General features: G+C 39.5%; 2 protein-coding genes across 3 annotated transcripts; both read left to right on the plus strand.

Annotated features, from left to right (window-relative positions):
* The first annotated feature begins 17 nt into the window (after window positions 1-17).
* Window positions 18-12,008, plus strand: n4bp2 (NEDD4 binding protein 2). Of its 2 annotated transcripts, none has more exons than XM_088420275.1 (16): window positions 18-502; window positions 1,409-2,384; window positions 2,776-2,900; window positions 3,036-3,124; window positions 3,249-3,325; window positions 3,434-3,574; window positions 4,596-7,069; window positions 7,181-7,266; window positions 7,390-7,435; window positions 8,220-8,383; window positions 8,455-8,579; window positions 8,710-8,836; window positions 9,277-9,462; window positions 9,965-10,133; window positions 11,009-11,132; window positions 11,205-12,008. In XM_088420275.1, the coding sequence occupies exons 1-16, from the start codon at window positions 268-270 to the stop codon at window positions 11,248-11,250; spliced, it is 5,190 nt and encodes a 1,729-aa protein (XP_088276401.1). In that variant the 5' UTR covers window positions 18-267; the 3' UTR covers window positions 11,251-12,008. The 2 variants fall into 2 exon arrangements, with proteins under 2 accessions (XP_088276401.1, XP_088276402.1); XM_088420276.1 differs by having other exon boundaries at window positions 8,226-8,383.
* Window positions 12,009-15,542: 3,534 nt separating this feature from the next.
* On the plus strand, window positions 15,543-18,361 carry rhoh (ras homolog family member H). The gene has a single exon (XM_088419737.1). The coding sequence runs from the start codon at window positions 15,707-15,709 to the stop codon at window positions 16,274-16,276; it is 570 nt and encodes a 189-aa protein (XP_088275863.1). The 5' UTR covers window positions 15,543-15,706; the 3' UTR covers window positions 16,277-18,361.
* Window positions 18,362-20,244: the final 1,883 nt, after the last annotated feature.

Below are 20,244 nucleotides of genomic sequence, written 5' to 3' on the forward strand. Positions count from 1 at the left end.
CCATCAGAGAGGGTAGCTCACACTGCCTTGTTAATAGTCACCTTTTATATTTCTCACTACTTGGTTTCGCACAAATATATAAAACCTTTATGAGTTAAACTTTGTTCCCGTTTTATGATACGAAAGGATAATGTTGACCGTTACGGAGCTGTTTTTTTGCCACCACAAATGTTTGTTCCAATTCCGTGTTTGTCCCCAGCTTCGCAGTTAGCTCCGCGTAGCTCTGCTAACGTGAACAAGTGAAGGAGTTCTCTCAAACGTGCCACCATGCCTCGGAGAAAGAAAAACGAACAGAGCCCGACCAGGGTCCCCGGCGGGGCTCCTCCCGGAGAAAACTTTGGTTTCGGACCGCTTCAGGGATATGACGTCGCATTGGCGTCTAACTTTTCATTCGGCGAAAGAGACGCCGACAGGGAGAAAATCACTCATAAGATGCAGGAGATATTCTCCCATTTGGACCCTGAAGTTATACACATTGTGCTGTCCGAGGCTGAATTCAAAGGTACACATGCATTTTTATTATAAGTGCATTCAATTACTTTCAAATAGCTCCGGAGCAGTAATGCATCGTAAATCCGTTTTAACCGAAACGAAAACAAACGCTATTAATAGTAGCCATGGGCGTTGCTAGTCCATTTTTGGGGCGTGCTCCAGCATCCTTAAATTGAATTCAAGCACCCCTAAATTTTAAGAGCTTATTATTGTTTATTTTCATCGTATGTCCTTTTTAATCTAGTTTGACAAGCGCGTTAACATGAAGTACTTTGTTGAAACCTAACAAAATAGAATTAATAGAATCACTACAAATTTACAGTAATATATTTTACTATTTATTTATTTATTTACTTAATTTATCACAGTATTTGGTACTTTGAATACATAACTATTTTAATAAACCTCATCATGATCATTTTTGGATTGTATCCATAAATGATAAAGGAATAAACACTGCAGAATATTCAAACCAAGTATTTGTTTACTTATCTAAATGTATTGTGCAACATTTGTTTTAAGCTTGAATCAACGATTGGTTTGTCTTTTCTCCAGCCTAATTGTTGTTTGTTTGTGTCAGTGGGGTGACAGTTGAGTGGGTGGGTGGCAAGTCTTCACGGCATTTCCATTGTGAAGTTTCTCAACATGAATGTGCAGTATATTAATTAAGGTACTGAGATAAATATGAGAAAAATCAACAAGTAATTTGTTAGGCAAGTTTTTATTAGTTATTTTCTATTGGATTGGGGATTTCTGAATGTCCTTCTCTACCACGGAGTCAGACTCAAAAGTGCCTCTCTGTGCCTTAATTGCAATTGATAAGATGCCTTCCCAAATTTTCAACTTTTAATTATGATAATGTAACTGGTAAAATTGGAATAAGCCAGATAAAGTAATTTTAGGTTATGTGTTGCAGTCGAAAATGCCATGGATTCCCTGTTGGAACTTTCAATTGCTGCTGAACTTGCAGCCCCCATTCAATCACCAGTGTCTGGCTTTGAGAGCACTGCCGCAGCCCTCCTTGGTTCCCATCATGTGTCTCAACCTGTACAAGACCCCGACTCTTCAGAAGCATCAGTGCAAGTCACCTCTCCATCATCAAAAGCCCTCCTAACAAAAGAGTTGGACCTTCAAGTTGATCAGGAGCTACAGAACCTGACTGCGCAACAGGAAGAGAACATTAATAGCCAATATTTATCTGGTGACATATCACTTTCCTCTTTGCCGCCACCACAGTTTTCGGAGCAGGTCTTCCCTCAGCTGCTTCATTTAAACCAGGAGCCTATATGTGAACAGGGCTCTGCTAGACAGGCATGTCTTGAAGGAGATTTGGTGCATTCTGGAACTTCCTCTCCATTCACTTGGGAATGTGGCAGCGGTGACGGTCAGAAGTCAGTTGTGGATTTCACACATCTCATAACAGAAGAGTCTGCGGACAGACCAAATCCTCAGTTGGATCTTGTAGCTTCAGGGCGGCCCTCTGCCTTTCAGTTGTATAAAAAGAATGAGTCATCCCACATTCTTTTACAACCTACTGGCACCATGCCCTCTGAAAATACAGATGGAGAATTTAGTTCTCAGGTGACCACAACATCATGGAACCTTCATTCACCTGCTTTCATTCCTCGTTTTCATCGAAACCCAGGACCGTGCTTCATCACCCCTATTGCACCTTCACACCATACAGTTGGACATCTCTCACCCTGGGGAAGCCAGATCAATCAAGCACCTCTAAGACATTCTGCTACGATTCCCAAATCCTGGGCTATGGCTGCAGCTGCAAATAATTCAGGTGGAATTGTACCTGCTCAGTCCAGCAGACTTCGTTTGGAAGGGAAGGTGCTCGTCTTGCTACGTGGCCCACCAGGATCTGGGAAATCCACTTTGGCTCGGTATGAAATGAACAATATCACCAACAGTGTTTGTTTATCACTTGATGTAATATTTCTGTCACATCTGCCCAATGTTTACACCACTGATACCACTTTTACCATTGGTACCAATAAGTGTTCCATCCATCCATCCATCCATCCATCCATCCATCCATCCATCCATCCATCCATCCATCCATCCATCCATCCATCCATCCATCCATCCATCCATCTTTTATAGACGATTATTCTCAATGTAATTCATCATTTGTGTTCAACATAATTATGTGTCTGAAGGAGGTCATCCTAAAGCTCTTCATGTGCTGAATTGTCTAGTGGTGGTCAGATACATTTGTTCATATATTATGCTGATAAGTAATTGTCCATACAACATCTTTATTCATCTTTGCAGTGCTCTTGTAGAACACAATCCAGGTGGAGTTGCATTAAGCACTGATGACTACTTCACTCATCAAGGACGCTATCACTTTGATCCTGCTACTCTAGGAGAGGCTCATGAGTGGAACCACAAACGAGGTAAACACAGATGTAGGGTTGGTATGTGTAATTAAATGACATGCAACAGTCATTAGTAACTTAGTTTTGACCATTGCATTTTTAAAAATTGAAATTCTTAAGGTATGTAAATCATATTTCACCTTCACCCAATAGCCAAAGAAGCTTTTGAGAGAGGAACTAACCCCATCATAATTGACAATACAAATATGCAGGGCTGGGAGATGAAGCCATATGTTGCCCAGGTCAGTCAGGTCTTAATATCTTTGGTAAAATGAAAACTGCTTTTTCTTTTCTATTCATATTTCTAAATGGTGTTTCAAAAAAAAACACCTGTTGTTAATTCATTTGGTGGGTTCTATGTGTTAGGCATTGAAACATAATTACAAAGTCCTGTTTCGTGAGCCTGACACTTGGTGGAAGAACAAGCCCCGAGAGCTAGAGAGGTGAGCAAGATAGAGGAATTACATAACAATATAATCATTCAATATTGTAAAATTCACATGAAAGACTTCATGTTTTATGTCTTTTCGTTTGTCTGTACACCTGTGCAGACGCAGCAAACACGGTGTGTCTGTGGAGACAATTCGGCGCATGCTGAATGGCTATGAGCGCTTTGTAACAGTCAAGTCAATCATGGGTGCAGTAAAGCCCCAGTGGAAAGAGCGCCTTCACTTGGAGAACAGAAACATACAGTAAGTATCAATCAGAAATGCCAGGATAAGTTTGTGACAGATTATATTCTTTATTTAAAGGGGAGACGGCTCCAAAATTTCCTTTACAAATAATATGTTCTATCGGCCCCCGCTACTCTTAAATGTGACTTTCTGATTGACTCTTTGAAAGCAATCAACAAGAATCGTAGTGAAAACCTCCACAGATGGAAATTCTCGTCAAATACGTTTTTAATGGAATTTGATGGTGGAACAGCTTTGCGAGCTGTCCATAACAGTATCAAGCTGATCAGATACTGAAATGATTAGTTATGGCCATGAGATGGCAGTGATTACTCATCTTTTAGAGAAGATCATCCTGAGCCAATGGTAGAAGTAGAGGCAGTGAGAGAAAGTTGAGCAGAACATGTCAGGAAAAGAAAACGTTTGTGGAAAATGAATTAAACAGCAAAATCCACCTGTTTCTGACATCACAGTTGCGCAGAGCTCAACTTGCAAACGTCAATACAAACGTGAATACAATACTAATATAATTACACAATTCTTCACAGAAATGAATCTGCTGTCTGAGTATATATATGTGTACAGTGTACATTTTTTTCCAAGCTCTTTTCATTATTCGGTTTGGTAACAAAAACATCTGCTTCATGGCTTATGATAGATCTGTTGTTGAAACTCTGTATAGCTTTTCTGTTGACCTGCGCGTTCACTAGACATATTGCCCGATCTTTGATTGGATTGGTGATCTGTTTTTGCCCAGTGCGTCTCAAATAGTGAGGCGGGCCGCCCTGGGGGGGCGCGAGCTGATGCCAGGGGGGGGGGGCGCAGGTGACCCCAGGGAAAATAATCTTTTTTTTGCTACGTGAAGTGTAATTGCAATAAAATAAGAATTTTATTCCCCTTTTTTTTAAAGTTTCAGTGACTTTAATGTGCCTGTTTTTTTTCTGTTTTAGACTAGGTCTGTATAAAAGCGGTAAAAATAATTAACACTTAATTGAGAAACACTGGCCCTAGGCTATTATACTTTTCTTCCATTCCTCAGGTGTGTGACTCCTGAAGCAAAATGTCCTGACCTCGTTTGTGAACCAGGGCTTATGGACCGACTTAAGAATTCTCGACCTCATCTCTTTTCCTCTCTTCCTGATGTGTCATCTATTGATCACCCCAGTGAGATGACCAAGTTGGAAGATGACACAGACAAATCAACAGATTCACTTGATTTCCAGCCAACTGGAAATCTCTCAGAACATTTAGACAAGGGTGAGGACCTGGACCTGGGTGCTTTGGATTCTCAGCTGGATGGAATAAATCTCGGTGAAGAACAGAGGATACCTGATTGTATTGTGGAATCGGTCATGAACGAAGACAACCGCAGTGATGAACTCCCTGTAGCCTTCTTTGAATCTATTAAACAGAGGGTGCCAAGAGAAAGACCAACTAGGAAATCAGATTCTACAGATCTGATGAAAGAATTTGATCAATCAGTTGACTTGGCAATAATGAAAGAACAGATGAACAAAGTAGAGGCATTAGGAGTAAGTCAGGAAGAGCGAGAGATGTGCGAGACGTTGCATTTTGTAGGTGACTGGCCATCCGAAGGGCCCCTAGAGCAGCGGCGGGGAAGGAGAAATGAAAACTATGAGGACAGCAATAGAAGTGGAGACAGAGAAATGTCTCAAGAAGTCAGCAATGACACAGGCAAAGTGCTGTCTGGAACTAATAAGACTGAGTTCCAGAAACTTCTTGATCTCATTCAGACCGGTGTAGTTACTTGCCAGTCTGGTTCTTCATCTTCAACACCTGTTTCTCTTTGCCATGGACAGAATTTAGATACAGATGGCAAGATTGAAGAATGTCTTGGCCCTAGGCGTGACAGTGAAGAAAAAATACAGAATATGAACACAGAGACAAATGATAGAGTTGATTTGCCAGATTGTGTTTTAAACTGGAAAGCTGCTGAGTCTTTCAACGATCATTGTGAGATTTTACAAAGTGGCAATGAAGCAAGTTGCAAAAGTTTAGACATCGGTTGTGAAACAGGAATAGTTGCTACTGCAGATACCCATTTGACTGTTACCACATGTGATTTTACCGAAATGGAAGAAAGCTGTGACACTGAGCATGAGGATGGTGTATTCGTTGCAGATGCCAGCGACACCAAGACAGACACAAAACAATGCAAAGATCAGACAGCCAGCGAATTGACAGTGCCGCCTAGAAGCAGACATTCTAGTGATGGTACTGATCCTTTGGAACCAGTGAGTTGTAGTTCCAGTGGATCCAGTCAAGAGCGGAAGCAGCGTCAGGGTCGCAGATCAGGGAAGCATTGCAAGCTAGCCCTCACCTTCACTCAGAACTGTCTGCCTTCTATCAAAACACTTGACTGTTCCAATACCATGTCACAAATGTTTGAGATTGATCAGAGCGCAGTCACCACTCATTCTGAAAATAATATCAGCCTCAATCCTGAACCAAGCATGTGCACCAAGCTCAAGGAAGAGGTCCTTCCGGGAACTGACTCGCCTCTCTTCTCAGAAAATGGGTGTTCCACCCAGACAGAACCTCAGGACTTTGCCCTTCTTTGGCGTCTTAACAATCAAGACGGCCCAGTAGATACCATTGCCTCTGCTTGCAGCAACTGCAGTTACATCACAATCCTATGTGGTGTCTCCTCGCGATTCATGCCAGAGGTTGCATCTGCACTTTCTGCTGCTGTTGCAGTTAAGCCATCCACTCACAATACAATACCATATCGCATGGTGCATGACAAAAGCACACAGCTAGAGGAGAAAGATTTTGAATCAGCGCAAAGCCGCCTTGAGAGGCTGACCATCCTTAGTCGTCATTTCAAACTAGTTAGCTTGGAGACATTGGAGGACTTGTATGATAAATGCCACCAGGACATGGAATGGACAACTAACCTGTTACTTGATTCTGGAGAAAGGCTCTTCAGAGATGAGGATGTTTTGGAGGAAATGCGTGAGGAGGAACCCGTTAAAATTGAGCAAAAGACTACACCGTTGGTAACATCATTAGAAACCAAGTTGGGTGATGAACTTCCTCATGCAGCGCCAACTGCTATTGCAGATGTGCTTCAACAATCTTCTTATGAGCAGGCTAGTAAAATTGGTGCGACCGTGGATCCTGACTTTGAAGTTGTTGGCACTGTGACCCCAGTACAATCCAAAAAGCTGCCAGATATACATTCAAACAAAGAAACAAATAGTTCGAGCATGCCTTCTTTGGAAAAACTGGATGACATTGAGCTCAACGCAGTAATGGAAGAGTTAAGTTTTGCGACTCCGGAAGACATTGCCAGTTTGGAAGAGGTCCACCGATTTTTGCAGGCTGAGTTGGATGAATTGGAGAGAGAAGAAAGACAAAAGCACGACAATACCAGGGTCATTGAAAATACAGGCTTCCAAGTCCTGAACATTGACAGTGTGGAACTGAAATTACCCACTGAACTGGCACTGCAACTCACTGAACTATTTGGACCTGTGGGAGTCGAACCAGGTAACAATGCAAATGACACATTTCATGATAATCAATAACTTTGATAATCAATTAATATTCACACATGTATCATTTATGACAAGAAGTTCTGTATGTGCCCGCAATATTTAGGTACATGCTATTCTGAAGATTATGCAGTGCAGATGGACATGAACCTGGCTAAACTGATTCACCAGAAGTGGAAAGAAACTATCCAGGTGAACAGCAAATGTTTACAAAATATCCAATAGAGACAGTAGCAATCCAACTTGAAAATCTACTCTACTTTTGTGATTCAATTTGAATGGATATATGCAAGTTATGCGTGTATTCTTTCATAGGAACGACACAGACAAGCAACTCTTACCAGTCAATTGCTTCTGGGCGGTAAGTTGGAACACACTCATGGATTGGAACCAGGGAAAACAACACTCACACATGGAATTTTCAGGATAGAAGAGAGATTAGTAAAATAGACTTGAAACCAAATCATTCTTTTGAGTTTCGTTGTATTTGAAACCTGAAATAGACACAAGTCTAACAGAGAAGTCTAGTGGTCTGTGAGTGTGCGAAGAGACAAGTGGAAAAGAAGATTCTTATTCAACTCCTTCTGGAAAAAAGCCAGCCCAAACACAAAGAAGCATTTCTCTGTTAAACTTACTTATCTGTCAAGGTCATCTCATTCTAGCTTCACAGAGAATCCTCATGTACATGTAGTGAAAGGTTCTTTGTTCAAACACAAGTGTTCACTCTACAACAAAATGTTATTTTGAATACCTGTTTTCCATAACACACAATAAAACCGCAGCAGCTCAGGGGTTCTTAATCTCTCTGACTCTGGAGTCCCCAGTTTTCTTGTACAAAATGTCCCGTGGCCCTTTCAAAACTTATGATCTGTGTTGACTTATTATAGACTTGTTATGCCAGCAACATTTTACCTTTTGCGAGCCAAAATGACACTTTCATCATGTAAACCTGCTGTAAAAACAAAAACACTTGATACACACTTGATGTCACAATATATTAATAGCAATATCAGGCCAAAGCTCACTGTATTGCAGCAAGCCTCACTATATTGGCGCATGGTTGACAGTTTACTAATTTGACAGTATGTGACCTACTTAGTATTTGAACTGATAGGACATTTTTTGCACATTAACCACTTCACAAGGTACAGTACCACGGAGTGAAACTCAGAAGGGCAAACCAACATCACGATTTCCAAGTGGCAAACAATCAGGGATGCCAGTGATGGACCACTGGAATGTCTCCCAGCCATATGTCTCTTTACGGGACATTATAAAAGAGGAGCTGGCTCTGCAGAACATGGAGAAGGTAATGCACACAGTAATTATACACTTTTCATTAATCACCTTGTGTTAAATCAGCCTTGCCCTTTTTTTCAGTCAAGACAAAATCGATCAGACCTCAGCAGGCGTGATGGTGCCTCACTGCTAAAAGAAGATCAGCTGTACTCCAAATTCCCTTCCATTGACAGACTTTTTCTCCAGGACATATTCAGGGATCATAAGTAAGATCCAAATCTTGCTTTGAGTTGTTTCTGTTTTCTTTCTCACTCACGTTCTTTTGAAATCCACTGTCTGCCACTAATGAGTATCTTCCAAATGACTAATTAGTCCACATGTTTATCAAATCCGCAGCTACTCTCTCAGCCAGACGGAGCTCTTTTTGAACTCTTTACTAGACCAGGGGCCTGTCAAGACTGTTGTTGCTCCAGAACCAGCTCAAGCCGACCACCCAAGGACTCCCAGCAAAGAGAGGGAAAAGGTATCTGTTTGTTTACAAACCCAGTCAAAAATATGAGGGCATCTGGTTCCAATATATGCTCATATAAAATGAGAGACTTTTCCTACAAGATATTAGTGTGTGTCCGTGGGAATTTTTGTCTTTTAATCCAGAAGATGTTTGGTGTTAGGTTCACTGTTGAGAGAAGGCCTGGTTCACATTGAGCTGTTGTTAGTCCAAAAGGTGTTTTATGAGGCTCAAGTTCAAGACTTTTTTTTCTTTTTTTTTTTTTTATAAACTTTTTTTTATAACTTGTCTAATGATGCTTTTGTGTTCAGGAGCACATTCTTGCTGGATCAGTATAGGGCCTATCCCAAATTATTTGCACAAAGTTGGAAGCATTGAACAGCAGTGTTGAACATGCAACGATTGAACTGGTGTGGAATAATCATCTATTTCCTTAATGTTCCTTTATTTTGCAGAGTCAGAAAGTTTCAGACTCTAACACAGGTCCCTCCCAGAACTATCAGGACATTGAAGATCCTGAATATAAGGACTTCAGGGCTGAAGCCAGTCTGCAAAGAAGTCGACAGCTTGAGAGTTTTTCCAAAGCTGCAGCGGCTTACAAGCAAGGACACAAAGAGGTGGCTTCTTTTTATGCACAGCAGGTAATCACCTTCTCCCAAACATAACTGTCTGATTTTCGGGTTGAGAACGTGAGGTGGAACACCACCACCTCATGTCAATATTTACGCAAGTTGTTTTTCATTGCAGGTAAAATGTAAAATGCATCAGACAATAGATCCACCATCTCAAAGGCCTAAACATGGCGCAGAATTTTTATCGCTCTAAAATGCCCTTAAAATACTAATTTGTTGGACATGAAGTAGATTTGTAATGTGCACTTAAAAGATTATTGTTCCCATTTTTTATTTCTTAATGAGCAAAAAGGCACACTTTTGCTGTAAATAGCAACAAAATTAAAATCAACTTTGTTACATCCGTCCACTTTGACCTTGCCCATCTAAAGGTCTCTGAACACTCCAAGTCCTTACAGTCAAAAGCTTGCTTAAAAGCCCATTCCTAACTCTATGTGTAATAACTTCTCTAGTTAGGAGGAAATACGCTCTGTTTTGGAAAAAAAAGTAATTTTTGTACTTTTTCCAACAGGGACACTTACACGGCCAGCGGATGCGCGAGGCCAACCACCGTGCAGCAGTCCAGATCTTTGAGAGGGTCAATTCTTCGCTTCTACCTAAGAACATCCTGGACCTCCATGGGCTGCACGTGCACGAGGCCCTGGAGCATCTGCGTCGCATCCTACATGACAAAACTGCAGGTATGTGGCATTGATTCAGAACATATTGGAGAAGCAAAGAATACCATGCTAGTTTTGAGTTGAGAAAAGGGCCTCTACCACCGATGTCAGAGTTTGGGGCAGTAAGTCGAATACGTTTTCAGTAAGGGTTGGACCAATTCTGTTCATTACTTTTATGAACAACATTTCTAGGAACTGCCAAAGCGTTTAGGGGGTTCGATTGGGGGTCTCAGCATTGCATCTCTCCTATTTGCGGATGATGTTGCGCTGTTGGCTTCTTCTGGCCGTGACCTCCAACTCTCACTGGAGCGGTTCAGAGCCGAGTGTCAAGCGTCTGGAATGAAGATCAGCACCTCCAAATCTGAAAAATCGGAAAAGGGTGGAATGCCCTCTTTTGGTCGGGAATGAGATCCTGCCCCAAGTGGAGGAGTTTAAGTATCTTGGGGTCTTGTTCACGAGTCAGGGTAGGACTGAGCAGGAGATCGACAGGTTCACCACAGCGGACGCTGCACCGGTTGGTCATGGTGAAGAGAGGGCTGAGGCGAGAGACGAAGCTCTCTATTTGCCGGGCGATCTACGTTCCGGCCTTCACCTATGGTCACGAGGTGGGGAGGTGTTTCAGACATGTCCCACCGAGAAAAGGCCCGGGGTCGACCCAGGAGAGCCTATGTCTCTCGGCTGGCTTGGGGATCCTTCCGGAGGAGTTGGACCAAGTTGCCAGGGAGAGGGAAGTCTGGGCTTCCCTGCTCAAACTGCTGCCCCAATGCGACCCGACCACGGATAAAGCAGTAGCTTATAAATGGATGGGTGGAAGAAGGGATGAAGTTGAACAAAAATATTTCCAATATTTGTGTACTTGTTCATTTCAAATGTGTTCTTTTAACTGCTTTTTGCAGACTGTGAACAAGGTCTGTGTCGACCGCAGCTCTCTGTCATCACAGGAAGAGGTAACCACAGCCAGGGGGGCGTGGCTCGCATTCGCCCTGCTGTTATAAACTACCTCAACAACACACACTACAGGTACACACATGCACACACAAACACAATTGACTTGTAGTTGCTCCTTTTCTCATATATTCTCTTATGTTTCAGATTCACAGAACCCAAGCCGGGTCTAGTGGTGGTTTCTTTGAAGTAAAAAAGCTGAGGGAGAGCATTTGTGTTAAATCCACTATGAGGAAAAATGCTAACAATATATTCACACAGATCAGTATGGTACACGCTACCTCCTCCTTGTGTCTTACGTTCTACCGTATTAAAACAGCCCCAAAACTAACATTTTTTTTTTACACTGATGTTATTGTTGATCCTTATTAGGTATTTTCTATCACTGTTTCACTATAGCAATAATTATTTTTATACATTTGGAAACCAAGAATGTATGCATTTTTTTTTTTATATACCTTAATTCCTTTTTACAGTTTGCCACTGTGGCGGCTTTACAGTTTTCTCCATGTCTTTTAAGATATTTAAAATCATTTCAATCTTAATAGAAGCCTGAATGGAGAAAAGAAAATATTCAGCTTCAGGGTTGTTTGTATTGTTCAATTTGCAACATGCCTTCTGTAAGTTGTGTGTGTTTTTGCATTGCTGTTTGTAGTTGTTTAAGGTGGAAAAATTCTAAATACTTGAGAAATATTGTTATCCTGCAATTTAATGTACAGTTTGTAAAGAAAGGGTTGTATTTTTTGTATATAATGTTTATTAATTGTTGAAAGGAAATGGTTGTATCAAGAAATTATAAAAGAATTTAAAAATTCGCAGCTTTTGTTTATGTCTTGCGATTGAACAACAAAGTCTGTAATCTCGCTATTAATACCAATAAATATTCTTGTAATTAATTAATGATGATGTGTTATGAAAATGCTAAATTTGAATAAATTTTTATTACCTTTATGTTTTTGTGTTTTTTCTTTTGACAAATCGGTTGACGAATTGGTTAAAAACCATGAACTACAGCAAGTCAATAGCATGCCTTCCACAGATTACATAAATGTATATTTATGTTCAATCAAATCTGAGCTGTATTTCTATATTTGTTTCAAATTTGGCTAATGTGTTCATCTCAATCATTTGTATGATGTATTGCATCAAGTTTTCAGCATAATTTATACTTTAATTGGTTAAAGTTTGGGTTTTTCTCTCTGCAGCTTGTTTAATGGGTTGTTACTTGAGTATTTATATACAGTAACTACGTTTTGTTTCCACAATATTGGACCATCCACCCCAAATTGCTATTGTGTCATAGTCTTTGAGATCGTGAAGCTAACGGAACTCCTCTCCCTCTGCCGACTCCCTTCCTTTAGGGCCATGTTTTTAAGCTGCTTGCAAGTGGGTCTTCCAATTTTCATAAAGTTATTGTTCATTTAAAATTTAAGGCCATAATGGGAAAAGAAATTCTGAGGTATCCTAAGTTGATGGCACTCCATCTGAAAAACTTATTTCCTTACGTGTATGGAAAAATAACAAGAATAACTCATTAAGATAGACCTTTGTTGATGGACTCCATTGACAGAATTGCTTCTGGCCCACACAAATATTGTGTAACGCTATAGACATCGGTAGATTGAGATTTCAAGCAACAATCAATTTTGCTGTCTGTTGCTGTGTGAATGCTAAATGCCTGCCACATTTTGGCACTTCTGACCACAGATGTGTCTGGAGTATTGCAGGAACGACATAAGGCTCGGCTCCCTCTGTGTTAATACCGGTCAAGATAGCTTGAGTGAGATAGAACGACCGTTTGAAAAAAAAAAAAAAAATCTAATGAACTATATCATTTCGTTGAGGACACAGAACAGCAATGAATTTTTTACATTCAAAAAATGAATAGTACAATTTTAGAGCTTTGTCAGACCAAAAAAAAAGTGGTAAGAGAGCAATGTCTGTCTTTTCCTTACCCCTGCTGTGCCTGCTCAAAGCAGCATTGGAGGTGTCGGTCGTCTGGAGTGACAACAACAACAAAAAAACCCTTCTGCTAAGTTAACTATCAGATAAAAGTGCAGCAGGGTGATACAAATGAAAAGTTATTTAAGCCTCAATCTCACACTTGTATCATTCAATACCCGTCGGTAAAGTTGCCTGTCTGTGTCGTCCCCACTACTACCACATAACTTACTTCCCATGGCAATAATAAAAAAAGTGAAAAACAAATATCGTTAGGTACTTTTCATTGTGAATTGGTGATCAAAAATCAAATCATTTTAGGCCACATCAGAGGTGGAAATAGTTTTAAAACTATGTGTTTCCTATGGAACAAATGCTCGTCTGCCTATTTTACCTTTGTTAAACTGATCATTCTAGATTATAATAATAGAAAAACAAATAAATAAATAAACATGAATTGTTCATGGAATTCAAACCAGTCCTGAAATACTCCACCAACAATTGGATACAGATACATTTATTAGGAGAGGTAAACATCTTTTCTTTTCTACCAGACTCATCATCCGAAAGGTAATTCTAGCGCCCGGGGTACATTTTTATTGGGCCATTCTTTGCATACAGTAAATGTCATGTTACAACTAAACCCAATATGACGTTTCCCCAAACTGCCATGTTTTCTACAATTGCGTTTAGTTTCAAGTTGTCTTAAAAAACATGGTGACTCATGGTTAACATTTTTTTACTCTGAATAGTGCAATACGGTTAATTTGCGCTCATCTCAGCGAACATTGTGGTCTTTTCATCTCAGAGAGGACACAACGATCTGATCATACAAAGGAAGAACATTTGTGATTCACTTTTTTGCAATGTACTCTAGTGAAGAAGATAAAAGCAATGTGACAACTTGTCCATGTGACAACAAGCCCCGTTCACCAAAAACATGGCATTGGAACCAGGGTGTGTAGACTTTGGTAAACACTGCACACTATGTTCCTTGTATATTATTGGACAATAGTTGATAGAAAACAACAGTGCTTAAGTGATCTTTAGTCTATTGGTCCACATGTGATGTTCTATGTTGACACAATGAGCTGAAAACAATGATCAGGCAAACACCTTGATATAATATCGTTAATGGGTCCTAGTTCAGTTTTCATTTCATATTTTTGATCTAAGCCTGAACTTTCAATTATTATATTTTGTGATACACAAAAATGATCAGTCTCTTTTTCATGGTTTGACATTTGTTTGCTAACTGAAAATGGAAACAACATACTAGATGCCCAAACCATTAGATAATGTTAACCGACTGCAAATTTGAAAGACTACACAAGAGGCAAATTTGTTGAATTTGAGGCAAACAAACTATCATCAGTGAAATCTAGAAATATGAACATGTATTTTAAAATGCCGCTGCTGTGGGGGGAGTGATGTGGGACTCTTCTCCCACCGACAAGCGGATGTGCAGTACTTGTCACTTCTTGTCTTCTTTTTTCAGTGGCTTTTCTCTTTGTCACCTGACGACTGCTAAAATATATAATACACATACACCAAAGCATTGTCTTTTTACTTGCTGGGGGAGTCAGGAAGCAAGTCAGTAAATGGGTCGACAAACGGCTAACTTTTAGAGTTGTGAATGACGGACATCCGGTTGTCTGCAAGCAAGACAGCAAGCAACAAGGAAGACGTAAGAAGACTGAAGAATAGTAAGTTTTTAAAGTCTGCATACATTTCTTCTTTAGATTTTAAATTATTTTGATAGTGTGAAATACAGTGTGTAATTTTTTAACTCAAAAGCGAGTGGGATTTCAAAGTAATACTTTGAGAAAAGAATAAATACATTGAAGGATTTGATATGGCAAAGAAAAAGTGGAAAAAAACATTTCACAACATGTTTAAAATGAGTTTCCTCTTTGTATCAATGCTGAAGTCTGAAAGATCAATGGTAGAAAAAAGAATATTTTCAATACATCTTTGTTTTTAGAGCGCTTTCACGACAGCTACGACTATAACAAAGTACTTTGTGGAATATAACATGAAAAAACATGAACAATAAGACAACCAGAACACATAACATAAAACATTGCCAGTGATACAATCACATATCTTCTTACATACACCTTGTTTGAAACGATTATAAATGTCAGAAAGGCGATTCACATATGATAGACTATTCAAAAAGGTTGACGGCCTACTTAACACTATAGCGCGTACACTTTCATGCTTGTAAAATCAAGAAGCCTTGTAAATTGTAACAATATTTTCTTGCATTTACATTTATGAATTTGACTAATTGATTTCGTATATTTTCCTGTTGGAGGTTTGTACAGTATGACTGTAATCCACTGATTGGAAGTACAAATGATCTTAATAATTATGCAATATGTGTTTGTGACAGAAATGGATCTGAATGTGACACTAGCAAAATGTACATTATATAACCTATTGGATATATCTGTTCTTAATGTTTCCCTCAGAGTCAACTGGCCTTTTCACCTCTTGACAAACCACAGGCCAACTCAACAAGGTCCACGTAACAAAGACAAAAGTGACATCTAGAGCGCTTGCCTGTAGGACAAAAACAGGCAATATCAAAAAAATACATCACCTTACAAAGAACAGCATGAGGTGCCTCTGACAACCTTGAGGCTGTCGTACTTCCCCGGGAGAGAAGCAAACTGTTCAGATGATCAGGACAAGCCGTAGAAATGTCTGTCAAGTGTGTCTTGGTTGGGGATTGCGCGGTTGGAAAGACAGCCCTCCTGGTCAGTTTCACTTCGGGAACCTTCCCCGACACCTACAAACCCACAGTGTTCGATAACACCGGGGCGGAAGTCTACCTGGATGGCGTTTTGATCAGTCTGGGCCTGTGGGACACGGCGGGCCAGGACAACTTCAGGCAGATCCGGCCCCGATCCTACCAGCAGGCCGACGTGGTGCTCGTATGTTACTCTGTGGCCAACCGCAACTCTCTGGCTAATGTGCAGAGTAAATGGATGGCAGAAATTCGGGAGAATTTACCCACGGTGCCGGTGCTGGTGGTGGGCACCCAGACGGATCTGCGGGAGTCGGCTGCACATCGGGGCAGCTGCATCTCTGCGGCAGAGGGAAGGCGCGTGGCTCAGGAAGTGCATGCCAAAGGCTACTTGGAGTGTTCGTCTTTGACCAAGCGAGGGGTCGAACAGGTTTTTGAGTACGCCGTGCGGACAGCTGTCAATCACAACAAGAAGCAGGCCAGACGGCGTATGTTTAGCATGAACCAGTGTAAGGTCTTTTGACCATGTGGCTTTAACCCTTTGTGGGGCAATTTTTGAAAGACCAGCAGTTTTCAAAACTTCAACCACAGATTTTTATGGCGTACATACCAAGACCGTTTTAGTTTCTTTTAGGGGTGAAACAAGTCGCCATGCAATTGGAGTAACAAAAAAAAAGCCTCTCAAAAAAAAGCTCAAGACATTTTCACGTCTCAGGTATGACATATTGTGTATACTGTCAAGAAGAAGAAGAAGTCAAACCAACCACAACACCGATTGTTCTGAAAAACAATTGTGCATGACATGAACACGTCCCACAACAAAACACTTAATTTCATTCAAATTACCAGTGTTTAGCGGCATTAGCAGCTAGTAGTTAGCAGCTAAGCACTGCCCAACAGCGCTGAGATTACTATTCAGAGGCAGTTTAACAGACAAAAATGTCAGTTTTGTTTTTTTAGATTTAGATTTGTTCCTGGACCAAGTTAAAATATACATACCCCGCACATTTGAATACTCAATTATTCAATAGAATTTTCAGTAGAATATTTCAAAACCAAAATATTTAAAAGCTGCAGTGGTTGTTTTAATTTGACCATTTGCACCATTACAGCAGTACATACACATACATCACTGTTTTATCAAGGTTTTGTTACAATTTGTTCAAAACATTTTGCCTTTTAGCAAGAGCAATCAATGTATCACTGTGGGTCTGTGTCGGACTTGGTCCATGTAGTTATAAATAAGTGTAAGCTGCCTTGAAACTCACCGGCGGTAGAGCGGTGCTCTCATTTGACTTTTGGGCTGACGTCATGGGTTTGTCTCCCACTCCCACTACGTGCCCTCGGACTGTCGACCGGCCCAGCGTGTAGTCTGCCTTGAAGTTAGCTGGGATAACCTTCAGCACCTGATGATATTGAATAAGATAAGTGGTAAATAAAATGGACGGATGGATGCCTTCAGAATGATCCAATCACTTATTACTTATTACGTTTACCTTAAAGCTAGTGTGACATTTGAGTTTCTAAATCCAACTTTCAATATAACAACATTTCTAACAATATTTTAAAGAACAGAAAGCGTGTTGGATAATAAATGTGTGTTACCACATGGCAATCCCTCAATTTTAAAATGATTACATGATTCAACCACAACACTAAATAAGGTACATCAGAACTGGAATTCATGCGTACAATACAAGAAAAAAAAATCAAGACGAGAAAAAATATAAAATCAAGGATATAAATGCTGACCTTTTTGTGGCACTGATAAAAATGTTACTGTTTAACTGTTCATTATCTTTATGGTATTTCCTTGAGATTTAATTTAATCTTTACCAACAACAACAGTAATTCAAATGTTACCCTTTCAAAACTTGATTAAAATGTAACCACGTGAACAAAATTCTACATTTTCACTGTAATTTAGTTTCATGTCCTGTTTCTACAAAGGTGTTTTTTTTTTTTAAAACGTTTATAAAGGTGAATTGAGGTGCTTTAGGCTAAATCCGGAACCTTTTTTCTTTTTCTTTTTTTAAATAAAACAGAAAATCCACTTTACACAAGAAACGCAATGATTCTAACCGTACATACACACTAGGCCGAGTGAAATCATCTCAATTAAATTTGTCTAGTGTTGCTCACTGCTTTTGAAACCAAATAAATCGACAATGTTTCAGATGGATTTTATCTTATTTTTTTGCCTACAGTGATCTGTCCACTTTGCTGGGCCGATGTTGAATATTAATTGCAATGTTTGGTTTTGTGGTGCATGGTATGCTGTTATACATTATAGTCCGTTGCTGTTTCTATGGTTATCTGAGGACAAAAACAAACACAATTCAAAGGTTCATCCAACGAGCACCCTAGTTGAAGCTGTGTTGTCATTTGTTATTCGAAAACCTCAATATGCAGTATATAATGAAGAAAAATAATTATACTGGAGGTGTTTTGATTTTTTTTTTTAATCTTTGCTAGTTTTAATTTAAGAGTTTAACACGTTAATTTGGAAAGCAGTATGGAATTGGTGATCTTGCCACAAATGTTACCACTTAACATCAAATCTGTATTGTTAAGTGATCCAAACAAGCAACCAATAATGTCAAGGACAGGCACAACTTTTTCACTTTAGCACTTTATGAACAGTGGCTGAGAATCGAAAAAAACAAAACAAAACAATACGCTTCTTTTCAAAGAAGCATTTCAGAATACACCTTAATCACATTCCACTAAAAATATGTAAAACAATTGTGCAAATACATTACAGCCCAAGTCTGCAGCTTTACCAAAGATAATGCTGTTTTTATTTTTTATTTTTTTTACGCCACCACATTACAGTGTGACTATTTTTATGGGTACAGATACAAATGTAGTAGTACTTTATACAAAATTAAAACTAAAATTGTTTGCACTGATATTTATAATCTTGTAAAAACATGTTTTGAAGTCAAATATTCTGCTCTGCTCCTATAGCTGATTTCGCAAACCAACATTTTAGAAATACCTGCAGGTTTGATGCTAGACCACTGCAAACTATAGCCATAATAAAATCTGTAAACAATTATTTTGGAAAAGGCAGATTGTGTAGATTGTGTTTATTTTGTTAATGTAATTTAAATAATTAAAAAAAAATCTTTTTACAGTTGTTAAAAACAAAAAGACAATTAGTCTACTGTGGTCTTTTCTTAATTTCAATGTTTTCACACGCGCTGTCACCGCAGCGCCTTATCCCCGTCTTACATGTATGCGTGCACACGCACACGCGTATACATACAAGCTTACAGGGGTAGTGTTAGTTGCCAATGAAAGTAAATTGCCACTTTGTGGTTAGTTGAAATAAAATGTAACCATGGCAACATTTCACAACCTAAGCGATGTCATTAACCCTCTGCAAAAAGAATAAAACATTTCTTACATTACATTATCTCTCAGAGACAGAACAGTAATTCGATTCACCCAGTCACCTGTTGTATTGCTTTCTATGCAAAGATGAACATGTATACAGTACTGTTGTCTTTCAAGAATTTTGGATGGACTCAAATCACATGTGTATATTCCTGGGCCCTATTTATGTGTTATTTTTATTGACTACTTTTATAATGAAGTCTGAAAGGTAAAGTAACCCAAAACTCCACAAACTAAACTCACAACAGAAAAAAACCCAGACAGAACGTGACAACTGTCACACATCTGTGTTCTGTGCACAAAACAATCTTTGCAGTAGAACTGCCAGAGTACACATAAAACCAACAATGTAAAATATAACAAAAGTATAACTATAGGAAAATATATATACTGTAGTAATATAGTAAAATATAACAAAAGTAGGCGACCTCAAAATTTAACAGCATCAAATTTAAATGAAATTTTAAGTTGGGCAATTCAACTATATATATATATATATATATATATATATATATATATATATATATATATATATATATATATATATATATATATATATATATATATATATATAAACTAAAAAAATAGCTTTACTTGTTTTTTGTTCTTTAGAATGTTTTTGTGGGCCTCTCAATCCCTGCTAGCCTATGATTGTTATATCAACGTACTGTGACCAAGAACCTGCCAACAAAAATAAGACAAAACATTACAACTAAAACCATTTTGGTATATATACATTTTTTGCCATTATGACCTTTGGCTGCACTTTCTGAGTTCCATCCATCCATCCATCCATCCATCCATCCATCCATCCATCCATCCATCCATCCATCCATCCATCCAGGTTCGGGTCACGGGGGAAGCAGCTCGAACAGGTCACTTCGTCCAGCTTCTCTGGGAAGATCCCCATGCGCTCCCAGGTCAGCCGAGAGACATAGTCTCTCCATTGTGTCCTGGCTCATTCCCAGGGCCTCCTCCAACAACATCTCACCAGGAAGGCATCCAGGTGGCATCCCAAACTGTTGCTCAACTGGCTCAACACGCAGGAACAGTGGCTCAACTCTGAGCCCCTCCCCTACACCCAGGTTT

Source organism: Hippichthys cyanospilos, chromosome 7, assembly GCF_059441005.1.
Source record: "Hippichthys cyanospilos isolate Australia breed blue-spotted pipefish chromosome 7, RoL_Hcya_1.0, whole genome shotgun sequence".
Classification (NCBI taxonomy): domain Eukaryota; kingdom Metazoa; phylum Chordata; class Actinopteri; order Syngnathiformes; family Syngnathidae; genus Hippichthys; species Hippichthys cyanospilos.